The sequence below is a fragment of the Mercenaria mercenaria genome, chromosome 19, assembly GCF_021730395.1.
Source record: "Mercenaria mercenaria strain notata chromosome 19, MADL_Memer_1, whole genome shotgun sequence".
NCBI classification, from domain to species: domain Eukaryota; kingdom Metazoa; phylum Mollusca; class Bivalvia; order Venerida; family Veneridae; genus Mercenaria; species Mercenaria mercenaria.
Genome location: NC_069379.1, coordinates 28,839,329 through 28,852,488, shown reverse-complemented (window position 1 = coordinate 28,852,488; position 13,160 = coordinate 28,839,329). Strand labels below are relative to the sequence as shown.

General features: G+C 35.7%; 1 protein-coding gene across 4 annotated transcripts in view; it reads right to left on the bottom strand.

Annotated features, from left to right (window-relative positions):
- LOC123541812 (A disintegrin and metalloproteinase with thrombospondin motifs adt-1-like) overlaps nucleotides 1-12,885 on the bottom strand; it is a 49,910-nt gene extending 37,025 nt beyond the window's left edge. Inside the window, exons 1-4 of one of the 4 annotated variants that reach the window (XM_053531651.1) lie at nucleotides 12,623-12,885; nucleotides 8,736-8,771; nucleotides 8,130-8,261; nucleotides 6,026-6,202 (exon numbers count right to left, since the gene is read on the bottom strand). In XM_053531651.1, the coding sequence (XP_053387626.1) occupies nucleotides 6,026-6,202; nucleotides 8,130-8,261; nucleotides 8,736-8,771; nucleotides 12,623-12,671 (394 nt within the window). In that variant the 5' untranslated portion in view covers nucleotides 12,672-12,885. The remainder of the gene's footprint in view (nucleotides 1-6,025; nucleotides 6,203-8,129; nucleotides 8,262-8,735; nucleotides 8,772-12,622) is intronic. The other 3 variants (XM_053531650.1, XM_053531649.1, XM_053531652.1) reach the window with 3 other exon arrangements.
- Between the last annotated feature and the right edge of the window lie 275 nt (nucleotides 12,886-13,160).

The following is a 13,160-nucleotide window of genomic DNA, read 5'->3' as shown; positions in this document are numbered from 1 at the left end:
GTTAGTGTTTAAAAGGGATGGCGGCAGATAACTATGCAATGATTACAGAAAGAAATAAACACCTGTCGTACAGGTGTCTCATGAAGAAATTGGACTTGCGGTTTGGGGCAAAAGAACTTGTGGAAACAGCACGGCTGCATTCCGGCAGGCTGTACAAGAAGTACACGAAAGTTTGGAGGAATGGGGGGAACGTGTCCTCGTGCGTTCCGTGATTTGCCCAAGTGGTATATAAATGAACAGGCCGATTCTAGCAAGGCAGCAGGTCTTGATGTTTGTATGACGAAGTATTAGATTATGGAAAAGGCCATGGAGCACGTGAAATGGTACCAGCACATGCATCCAGTAGTTTATGGGAAAACAAAGGTCACGTGTCGTACACATGATACGAAAGTGAAGGGTCCAACGATCTATGAGACCAGAGTAAGTGGTGCTGCATCAAGTTTCACTAGAGCAGAGGTAGAGGCGATAGTTAAGAAAACAGTGGAAAAGTTGTTCGCAGAAATGGCCAGGGAGCGTAACAATGGTTGCAGCCGATCAGTTACTTCTGACGTTTGCTTCCAGTGTGGTTAAACAGGCTATTTCAGACGAAATTGCCCAGAACGTAGATGGTACCGTTGTCAGGCGAAAGAATATTTGAAGAGGAGTTGTCCGGAAGGTCAAGGTCAGCATCAGATTGGCAGGAGTGTTGTAAGCAGTGTTTGTTCTAACAATTATACAGACGGAACCAGAACGGTTTGATGTGTAGAAAGATCAAGGGCTACAAAGGAGGCGGTTGGAGAACCGGAAGTGAACTGTGGCAGTCCTCGTAGGACTGTGACGGGAATGCAGCAGAATGCGGTCAGAAGCAACACAAACATATAGGTGTGTGATGGTCAGTGGAAGCGAAGGAAAACAGTCAGATGATGTAGGTGCACTGGAAGGACTAAAGTGGCGTCCAACAGGGAAGCAGATTTTCAGGCCGGTAATTGCTGGCGGTCATATGATTATGGTATAACGGAGATCTGTAAGCTGTCATCAGCATCAAGGTTTAAAGTGAACATCCAAGTGGGTAGTACAGATGTTCAGGCAGTGGTGGGTACGGCGGCGGAGGTCACGATTATTTCAGAGGAGATGTTAAAGGCTCTGTAGATTTGACCAAAGATGGTTACAGATGTAAAGTTGCTGACTGCTGGTAAGGAGCTGTCCATGAGTGGATTTAAAGCGGGTCCAGTCAAGCTGCAGATTGGTTCCAAAGTGTACAAAGAATACCTGAATGCGGTACCAGTAGAACAAGACATGTTGTTGGGACTGGACTTGATGTAAAAAAGAGCAGTTCTGAACATACCAAAGCAAATGATGATTTTTGATGATGCAGTTATACCACTAATGGTGCAGAAGTTTCCTGAAAATCCGCTCTTAGCGGGGATTGCGGTATGCAGGGACAATATGCCATATGAGTTTGCAGTCTGCACTTAATTGTAAGGAGAACAAGGGAAGCAGTGGCGCTGCGGTGTTGGCTGGTCAAAGGCAGAAGTGGTTTCGAGGTGTTTGCAGGGAGCAGAAGGCTAGAACACCGAGAAAGTCTGTGGCTTTAGAAAAGTGTCAGCAGAGGTACCCAGCCAGGAGCGGAAGATTCCAGGGGGGCTGTTTGAAAAACAGGTGTGTCAAAAGTCAGCAGAGTGTGATTGCTGGGAGAATGGACCAGAATAGGAAGCGCCACGTGCGGGGAAGTAACAGAGGTGAGTTTTAGAGGGGTATGATCGGCTCAGGAAGCAGAGCCTCCTCCCCGGCAGTATTAACCAGCAACACAGAGATGCAGGACAAGGGACGCCGTACGCCTCTTGTGTTGTTTAGTCGTGGTTGTTAGCGAAGAACCTGAAATTTCAAGACATGTGTTTGAGTACGTAGGATAGCCTTAGAGGTAAGGGCAGGTCGTACAAGTTTTCAAGAAGTGTTCGAAAATCTGAATATTTTTACCACGTCGGAAAGGTTTTCAATAAAACTGGAACCTGTTTCACCAAAACATATATCCTATCATACATTGATGTGTAGGTACGGATCCTGGCTAACGACTGACACCATGTTCTCCTATACCAAAGAAATATATACGTATTATACATGGTCATATAAGTATGAATCTATCGAATGAGACCAACTTTGAGTATCTGACTAACACATAAGGATCATAGCTGGCCATTTAATGTCCCCGGGTAGTGTTCAAAATTAGATAATATGTCAATTTTGACCATGTCTGAAAGGCTTTAGACCCGGTTCGAACCCCTGTGACCATGATATTTACATGTATAATACATGGTCGAATAGGTATTTAGGCTCGAGTAAGGACACCATTTGTCTTCTAACTTCGTAATTTGACCATAAAGAAGGGGGATTCGACCGGGTTCAAGGGCTTATGCCAAAGAAATATATATGTCATACATGGTTGTATAGATGTAAGTCCTGGCTATCGAATGAGACTAATGTTTAAGTTCTTAGAGCAGCCGTAGAGATCAGGACAGGTCATTGGATTCAGGGCATGCCTCCAACATAGACAATAATGCTTTTTTACCATGTCTGGAAGTCCGGCTCCCTTTTGACCAAAACATGTACCAGTTTTATACATGGTCGACTAGGTGTGGGTCCTTGCTACGAAGTAAGACAATGTTCGTGTACCTGGGTTGGCCATGTGAGTCAGGGGATAAAATACATGAATGTACGGTGTTGTAATTTAAAGTGAATTTCAGTTAATACTAACACTATATTTGATTATGACCTTTGTTCGAGTCTTTACATTCCGGATACCTACCTATACCTTAAATGGATGTGTTGGTAGATTTAAACTACTTACAAGTCCATTTAATATCATCAAAGCTCAGGACAGGTCAGAATGTGACCAAACTTGTTTTATGCGTTGAGGTGCTGGCCAAAACTAAGCTGCCCCGACAAGACAATATTACCGGATTTTGACCTATGACCTTGACCGCTATCCTTCTATTTAAAGTAGTATGCATATTTTCACGAAAAAAAATGGTACATTCTGAGACGGTCCGACGAAACCGTCGGTGGTATATACAAATAACATATCTGTCATGACAATGTTTAGATTTTATTCATAAAAGTTATTCTATTAAAATCTACAATAATTTGAAGTAAATGAAAATCACGGACTTTACACAGAAAAAGTCCGAAAATACAGCTTTTATCATAACACATTACGTATTGACGGACGAACAGATGGTGTCTTTTCGTAACAAACTTTCAGATATTATAATTTTTTATCATAACAATTTTTATTTGCAGTTATTAACGCAAAATAAATATTTCATAAGCACTTTTTCCCTTATTTTAGGGCTAATATTTAAAGCGAAAATGCCAAAGTTCAGCAACTGTTCCCGACGGCGTGTCTGTCGGGGAAAGATTGACATTCGTATTCCTTTGAATAATAGTTCCAACCGCTTATTTGAAGAAATTACTGTTTGATATCTTGTTCCTAACGTTTGTTATAATGTAATGAAATTGATGAAAAAATGCGACAAAAATTACCGTCATACGTTCCCTATAATAGCAAGTGTACAGATCGTACCAAACTTACCTAAAACTATTTATTTCAATAGAAATAATAGATATACACGAAAGCGTGTTACTTTCGTTTGGACCTGGCACCCATGTTCCCTAAGGATCGGGTCTGAACCTTGTGCTATACTTTTATGAAACAGATCTTTGAAAGTTCGAAAAATCTATATACATGTAACTTTTTGTACGCTATCTTTATGACTTTTGTCGTTGTATTTGATTAAAAATGACCTTTCCTTTTAAATAATAATTTCAGGCCCAGGGCTCAAACCACTCTAGAGATCTGTCTGACCAGACTAGAGCGTTCTGAATGTCTTTTCTTGTGAAGTATTTAACAATAGATAAGAGGTAAGCGTAGACTTCTCGGAAGCACAGAGCACCAAAAACACAACCACAGAGCCACGCATTTGCATAGTAGGCCCACAACAAAAAGACGCTGTAATGGAAAAATATTTGGGACGGGTTGCTTCAAACATTAAACAAGTACATATTAATTTATGCTAAATATAGATGGAGGAGAACGAAATGGTAAGGAGCAAAATTGAGCCGCGGAGGGAGTGGGAGGGCCCGATGAGGAAAGATGAACAAGGACGAATATACAAAGGAAATGCCACGTTTCTTAATAACAGTCACACTACAACGTACATCACGATAGCACAGACACTCGTGTACCAAAGATAAACATACCAGCACGACTAACTGACTAACACAGAAAAACGAACAAGCAACACCTAAGGAAACAGCAGGGCACCGCCATAGACCCATAAGCACACACACGCACCCACACAAGTAGAAAAAAAAAAACAATGTCTAGCTAAAAATGTTAAACCCTACGAGAACAAAACAGGTTTTTAGACTTTGATTTCGAAAATTCGATGCCAGAGACAAAGCCGACCCTTGACCTTAGGGGCGAGAGAAAAATATTCGAATCTGACCTTAATCTTTTGCGTAGCCCCTGCGGGACTTATTGCTAGGGTAATGCCCAACATTTGAAGCTCTTTACAAAAAAAATCCATTTTTGTATTCGGTAAAGCCGAAAAAAATGAAATAGTGAAAAGTGAAAATCTAAAAGAAAGTGATTATTCTGTGAACTTGAAATTTTCGACTTCCTCATTTTCTACGGTTGATTTATTTGGAGGTCAGGATCAGGGGTTGGGTCAAGCCAACCGTTTGGTACTTGGGGACCAACCAAAGTCCGTCGGAAAATCCCGACCGGATTCACTTTCTATGTCGGAATAAAAACATCAAAATATGACCCGCTTGAGCTTTGTCTGTTTGTTTGGTAACTACTATGTATTTTGAGACCGGGGTAATCATTAAAGCAATCAGAATTACCTTTATTTTTGAATGAAACGGCTGCAGGCGGCCTTATTTTCTTAGTATAAAATATTGTCGACTCCTGTACGTGGATCGTTTATTATTTTTTTACAGTTTTACCAGTTATTCCCCTTTACTTTATAAGCACAAAGAAACGGGTTTATTTTTTCAACATATAACTGAAATGACTAAAGTGTCATTCATATGGTCAAATCAAAATAAAGTTGAAAATAGAAATAAAAAGTTAATCAATGCCACTTTAAGCATATTTATAATGAGAAAGTTAGCAAAATAAATTCTTCATAATAAAATAGTTGCATATAAATCCTTTAAATATATTATAACTCAACGGTTTTCATATTATTGCATAGAAAGCAAATTAAATAGTTAATCTGCATATGAATTCCTCTGACTGAATTATAAAAATCCTTTTAACCTCATTGGTTACAGCATTAAAAGTAGTGTTATAACTTAATTATAATTAAAATATCACAATTTACATACAAATAGGGATAATGCACTTCTAAAAAGCAACACGGGAAATGAATGGTCGTATTGAAATATTAACTACTATAGTATGTGAAGTGGCGGATATCTAAGGCTTCTATATACTACGACTATGCATTTATCAGAACGGTATCTGCTTGCCATATAAACGTTAAATTTATACGGTCAATAGATGATTATCCGGTCAATATGACTGACGCATAACCTTATAATCCCTCTATATGTAAATGTTAGTGTGTGCACACGCGCGTGCGTGCGTGCCTGTTGGTGTTTCTGTGGGTGTAGGTATGTGTTTGTATGTGTGATCAATTTGACCTTTTTTTCTATGGAAACAAACGTTCAAATATTGAAAAAAAAACTTTTCAATTTTAAGTCGATTTTTAAAACCCATTTAACTTTTCTATAATGTTTGAAGTCACAACAAAAGTCTTTTGATGAACAATCGATTGCAGTTATTAAATGTTTTAAAAAGAAGTAAACACAATTTTCTCTTATTTAATACTTACTTAAAACACAATTTTTTGTATATGGGGATGCATGTATGAACAATTTACATCTAAGTCATCTTTTATAAAAAATTAAGAATTCTTACATGAAACATAAATTGTTTGACACAGTTGCTTAAAAACATTTACATAAAACAATCATTTACCTTCTCTACAAGGACAGGTTTTCATGTCTCCCCAAACTTGTATTTCACGATTCTTCTCATTACTCTGACAGTCTTGAAGAGTCGGGACAGAACAATTTCTGGCTCTTGCGATGATGCACGTTGCTCCGTTTTGGACTGAACATTGCAAAGCACTCCATTCTTCCCAGTGAGGTGCAACTTTAAATGGTAATAAATTTGCGTTTAAATTACTGGCACAGACTATGTATTTTAATGTTTTTACTATGCTATATGCAATTAAACGAGTTAAGGTAGTTCTGTACGTTCGGATCAAAATGTTTGTCCTCAACGTAGAATTCAGTTCAACTCTGACTTTTCAAAACTTCGGAATATACTTAGTAGAAAATCCGACAAATGAAAACCATATGATCGTGTGCTTGATTTTCTGATATACTGATTTGAAAAATTTGAACCTCGCACAAGTTTTCATAATGGGCATCTTTGGAACAACTAAAATTTTGATAACATTAAAATAGAAATAGACAAAACTTTTTTACACTGTAGATTTTAATGAAGCTTCTCACAATCATAGAAAAACATCTGGTCTATAATATGATGGAATGAAATGTATAGGTTCATGTGCTTTTTTAGATATTTAAAAATAATTAAAGAGATGGGCATATTATGCGCTTTCATTATGACATTATATGTTATTATATAATGTGTCAAATGTTCTAATATCATATTTTATCTTAAGAAGGGTAATCGTGTTGCCGTTTTAAAAAATTTATTGATGGGTTGCCATTAATTCATAAAATGATCTTCATTTCCGTAAACAGAATCAATCCTATAACGCAGATAAGACTAAGATATTATCAAGAAACTAACATTGGTTTGTTTTTTAACCTTCCATGTAGCATGGGTAAGACTAAGATGTAAACATTCTATTCTACGTGATCCGCATAAATGACTTTATGCCACTACTCCCGGTAAATCAAACATGTAGAACTATTGTAATCCGATTTAATATTATAAGATTCTTTCACTGGTTATAGGTGCAGATGGGAATTTCCGGCCTCCAGGGTAACTGTTTAGGCGGTAACGAGGTTCCTACCGAGTTACCGCCTAAACAGTCACCCGAGAGCCGGATATTCTCATCTGCACCTATAACCAGTGACAGAATCTTTTTCTTGCATACCGATATCAAGATATAATAATAAAAATAAAATAAGTCGAACGTCTTTCTTTTTAGAACTATTTCTTATGGCAGCGTATTTAAACAAAGCGCGGGAAATCAACGTCCGTAAACAGGAAATCCGTCATGACGTTTCAAAGACAAATAGCAATGTTTAGTGCCGGTTTTATTTTATCAGTTCCAGAGTATCGTTATAATTTTTGATAAAATAACGTGTTTTGAATCGAGAAATATACTATCAGGAACAAAGAGGAACTGTCAAGGTATTGGATTTTTATTCCGTTTCTCGAAATAAAATATAAATAACTACATAAATCTTCTATACTTATGTAGTTCGTATTACGTCTTTTAAAGCACGAGAGTCATCTTACACCCGGGGTGTAGGATGAATTTTTTCAGCACCGGTAGAAATACCGGAAATCCCCGTCTAGTATGCAAGTAGAAACAAGTTGTAATGGTGAGTAGTTCTTGAATTTTGATCCTTTCAAAACTAATAAAAAAAAAACACAACAGAAAAATTGTTAATTAACAACATGAAAATATTTATAGATAACATAAAACTGTGTATCTATACGCACGTTACACAACGTCGAGGATTTCTTAAATGTACAGAATATCTAAAATGTTTATATATAAAAAGTTAATAGAGATTTAGAAAACTTTTCAAAGATTTTTTTTAAAAATGTTCAATATGGACTTAAATCTAAGAAAATGTTTTATAAATTTGGTACATATGTAGCAGAGACACGATATTTCAAGAAGGGTTAAAAAACTTTAAATTTCTTTATTGACTGGTTTTAAAGTAATGTCATCAATGTAGTAGGTTTTTCAAATTAATAGAATATAAATAGATAAATTCCATAAATCTTGAAAAATGTTTTAGAGATTGTCTTATAAGTTTGCTGATGACGAAAACACTATCATGATTTCTCTTACTGTTATTGTACTAACCTGGACAAACGGCGGAAAACTCTTTGTCTGTGCAGTTAACAGATGTTTTTGCACAGTGCCTAGTCCTTAGACGAAGGCAAGTGTCTCCGTGTGTGTTGATAATAGTCCATTGACTCCATTCTTCTGAAACATCTACATCAAAAGCAAACATAAAAAAACTTGAATTTGATGGTGTTGGTGAATGATATTTGAATTACCAAACATCTAAACGTCTTAGATTAGTGTATTTCTGTTCTGAAAGATTTTAGTTTAGCTAAAATTGTTCAGCTTAAATCTTTAAGGAAGACCAGAGGTGCAGCCATTGGCTTTATTTTGAGACATGAGTCGAGCTCAGACAACCACTTAAACATTTCATCTCGATTGCTTACATGACGGCCCGATCAGGGCTAGAACAAACAGAATTAAAGAGCATGTAATCTCGCACCCAGCTACGCAACTGGTCACAGAAAACTAAACCGGCCGCTTTATTCAATAAAGACGTTAGTGTACTTTCTGTTAAGATTACATCAAATTCATATTTGTAAAATAATCGATTTAAAGACATTATGATATTAAGTTTAATTGTAGGCCCACAGGAATACAAGAGTAGCTGTAACAGTCATTTACCTGATTTACCTGATAAAAGGAAACATGACGCAAATCCTGAAAAATAAAAATACTAGTAAGTATCACTTACTTGAAAAAAAAAGTTATTCAACTTATTATTATAATGATAATTTCATCTGATCGGATGACGGCTTGTTCGTAGCATAATTTACATTTCCTGTTTACTGAAAAAAAAATATTTTAAGTTCCGATAAAAGATTTAAACTATTGACACTGTAATTAAGAAATAATATATCTCATTTAGTGAATTGTCGCTGAATAAATCATTGTTTGGAGTTAAGATGCGAAGGAATTATATCACGAGGGCGCAGCCCGATTGGTAAAATAATACGCATCTGAACGACAAACAATGATTTTATTCAAGAGCAAATTACTAAATGAGATATATTATTTCGATTCTAACACGTTACCAAGGACTTTAAAGTACATCCTTGACGGCATTCATTAAATATTTGCCCGTTTATATCAGTTTCTTTTGCAGCGCGCCGCTATGCCGTTTGACGCTATGACGTAATAATTGTGACGTCAGAACAGTGAATCGTTGTATAATAATACATTGTTTTCAGCCTTCTTTGTTTAATAGGAAAATGAACCTGATCGTATTAGAATGTGTGGTTTTTATGTCATCTGCGTCTGCGCTCAAAATGGAAAGCGATGATATACAGTTTAAAATCAAAAGCGGTGTTTATATGAATTATGTGTTTCAAAATAGATTTATACTAGAAATGTGTACTTATGAACGGTGTTGTCAAAATATGTTTATACTGGAAATTATGCACATATAAACTGCAGTGTCAGAATTGATTTTTACTGATATCATGCATGCACCTATAAATTGCAATGTCAAATAATAGATTTATACTGGAATTTTGTGCATGTGATCTGTGTCGGTAGAAAAGATTTTCCTTTCGTTTTTTTTAGAATATGTTTATACTGGAAATTATGCACCTATAAACTGCAGTGTCAGAATTGATTTTTACTGAAATCATGCATGCACCTATAAATTGCAATGTCAAATAATAGATTTATACTGGAATTTCGTGCATGTGATCTGTGTCGGTAGAAATTTTCCTTTCGTTTTTTTGTTTTTTTGTGTTTTTTTTTTGTTTGTTTTTTTTTTTTGTTGTTTTTTTTTTCATTATTATTCTAAAGAACAGTGATGAAAAGGGAACTATTTGATATTGAACTTATTTATATGAATTCCGATACTATATACATAGATATAAGTATATTTTAACACTACAGTTCAAAAGAATATTATTCCAGTATAAATCTTTTGTATTAATAATCCTGTTTGGGAAAATTAACATTTAAGTGCACAGATGAGAGTTCCGGATGATGTCTGGATGGATGCCTTCGATATAAATCAAGCTGTCCTCTTTTGAATTTTAAAGATTTTTTTCTATAGTTCCTTTAGAGCAGTTTTTCCATATGGTTGATGCGTAGTCAAAAATAGGAAAAATGAATGAGTTATAAGACATATTTCTTCATATCAGCATTTAGGTATTTAGATATCATGTAAAATATCTGACCAGTACTTATGAAAAATTGTCAAGGACTGCTGGTCCTTACTTGCCCCAAACCTAAAAGAGTAGTTTTCGAGAACGAAAAAAAAACTATGACTGTATGATCACTCACTTTCTTAGATCATTTCCTATCCGTTTAGCATAGTTTCGATTCAAATTTTTATGCGGTTATCTAAATCATTTAAAAATGAAAAAAAAAACAGTGAAAAATTATGTTTACTAGGCAATATAAGGATTAAATTACTTTTTTGGAGGTGTTCGTGAATGTGTAAATCATGGCTTAAACGCATGCATTTAACATTTTAGCGCTTTATTTAATGTGTGCACTACCCAGTATAATAAGAAAAGAAGTCTGTATCGTTTATTTTTCCCTAAAAACTGACAGATGAGCCGCACCATGAGAAAACCAACATACTGCACTCGTGACCAGCATGGATCTCTGCGGATGCGCAGTCTGCTCAGGATCCATGCTGTTCGCTTCAAATTCTATTGCAATTAGAGAAACCATTAGCGAACAGCACGGATCCTGACCGGACTGCGCGAATGCGCAGGCTGGTCTGGAATCATGCTGGTCGCAAATAAACTATTTTGGTTTTCTCATGGTGCGGCTCATTAATATATGTACAAAATTGATCATTTGATGTATTTTGATAGAGAAAGGTATATTTGATATGTTATTTGTGAATTAAAGTGTGAGTGCTCAGAAGTTAAAACCATATATTGTTGTATTTACGCCTGTTGTGCAGAATATATCTTACGTCAAAAGCACGTTAATGCTGAAGTTTCTAAAACTCTGGTAGTTTTGTTGTTGTTGTTGTTGTTGTTGTAAAAAAGAACGGGTGCCTATCGTAATATTGCATAATCAAAACAAATGAACGAGCTGCACCTTTGATTTTGCCTGGAACTTTTCTTATTTGTTTGGTGTTGACGGCTCTGAGAACCGTCTTGCCTAATACACGCGTAGAAAAAATGTATACAAAAGAAAAGGTTATGTTTTACTTAGAGTACATAAAAATGACAGTTTCTAAAGTGTTTTTTAAAAAATCCAAATCAAGATTAAAAAAAAAAAAGATGACCTCGTCGTGAATCGAACCCCGCAATAGACATTACCCCGTCGTCGTAAACAATAGCGCTTAAGCGCAAACAGTGAATTAGGACTTCAAAATATTGATATTGGGAACATGCTAAAGCAGCACGTGCGTAAAACAGTAAACTTTTTTATTTTGTATACAGTCAAACCTGTGTTAAGCAACCAGCCACTGGAGCAACATAATCTGGCTGCTAAAGGCAAAGAGTTTGAAATTCAAACAGAAATTTAATTTGGGAAGTAAGTTGACTAGCTACTTAAGGCAGGTGGTTGCTTAACCTTTACCCTGCTAAATTTCTATAATGGACCGGTCCATCTTTCAATTAGGGCAGTACCATGTATTATTTCAAGGGGTGTTCACTGAAAATTAACTGACTGAATAGCGAACAGTGCAGACCATGATCAGACTGCACGGATGTGCAGGCTGATCTTGGTCTGCACTGGTCGCAAAGGCAGAATCACTTGCCGGCAGCAGGCTAAAGGTTAATAAAGGTGGCTGCTCAGACAGATTCAGCTGTAGTACATAGACTACTTACTGAAGCCGTTCATTACTAGACATATATTAATAGGATGCCATGCATTTTGTAATTAAACTGCTGGCTTTTAATTATTTTCAATATAAAGTATAGATTAGCATTTATTGTAAATGCATAAATTTTAAGTGCATACTTCAGAATGATCTTCTTTCAATTATGAGCTAGGGACTAATCAGCTCATTACACACAAGGGATATAATAGGCTAACTCAATAACAGTGATTGCTGAACACGGTGTATAACCTTCTCTTCCGAAACCGAAGCGAAAACACTCTTTGTACTTTTAAATCCATATTTTGCTTTTAAAATGGAATTCATACACTAATAATTTGCTTAATTTTCAACTAAATGAATACATATACAAAAAATGTTTATGTATAAATAACATTTGATGAATTGCTATAAAGGAATATATTTTCATGAGAAGACCCACCTCGACCACATATTAAATACCGTAAACTTTCGTGGTTGAATCAATATGCGGTATTTAATTTCGACGAACGGTAAATAATTCTTATAGTATAATATATGTTTTATGGTCGAAATTCTAAATTTTCCCCTCAATATATATATATATTGGTTGAAACCTACGGAATTAAGTGCTCAAGAAATTGAATGTTTTTTACAGTACAAAAGAAAGATTACAAAGCTTTCGTTTTTATTGCAGTCCTTAAAAATAGATGAATTGACATGGAGACACGTATGAAACATGTTTTTACTAATGTTTAAAGTCACTTACTTGTAAAACCGCTGCATATTCCAAGAATGCATAAAAACTTGAACAGCATTTTGCAATAAGCACACCTTGGTATTTTACTGAACTTCACTTTATTTAAGATATTTATTTATCATTGTTTGTTCCCAATTATTTCAAATGTTCACTACGACTGAGAATAACTGTCATATATACATTAACAAAAGTCTGACCGAAAGACAGATTTATCTGAAATTTGAACTTAAGTTCCTAAATTTATTATCTCTATGAGTATGACACACATTTGATAACCCATTTATTTGTGTGATAAGATTTCATGTTTTCGTCGTAGAAGCTTTTGTTTAGCTTATTAAGACTCGTTCTGACAATCGGTAATTTACGTACGATTACATATTCTTGTATGTCGTTTCGGCATTCCTCGGACGTAAATGCGTCTTACAAGGTCACGTGGCTTTGAATTGCAACCGGATATTACTGAAATCGCATACGATAAAATACGGAATCGAACGAAACTTTACTTTGTCAGTGAAGCTTTTATCGTGTGTACATTGGCAGCTAAAAT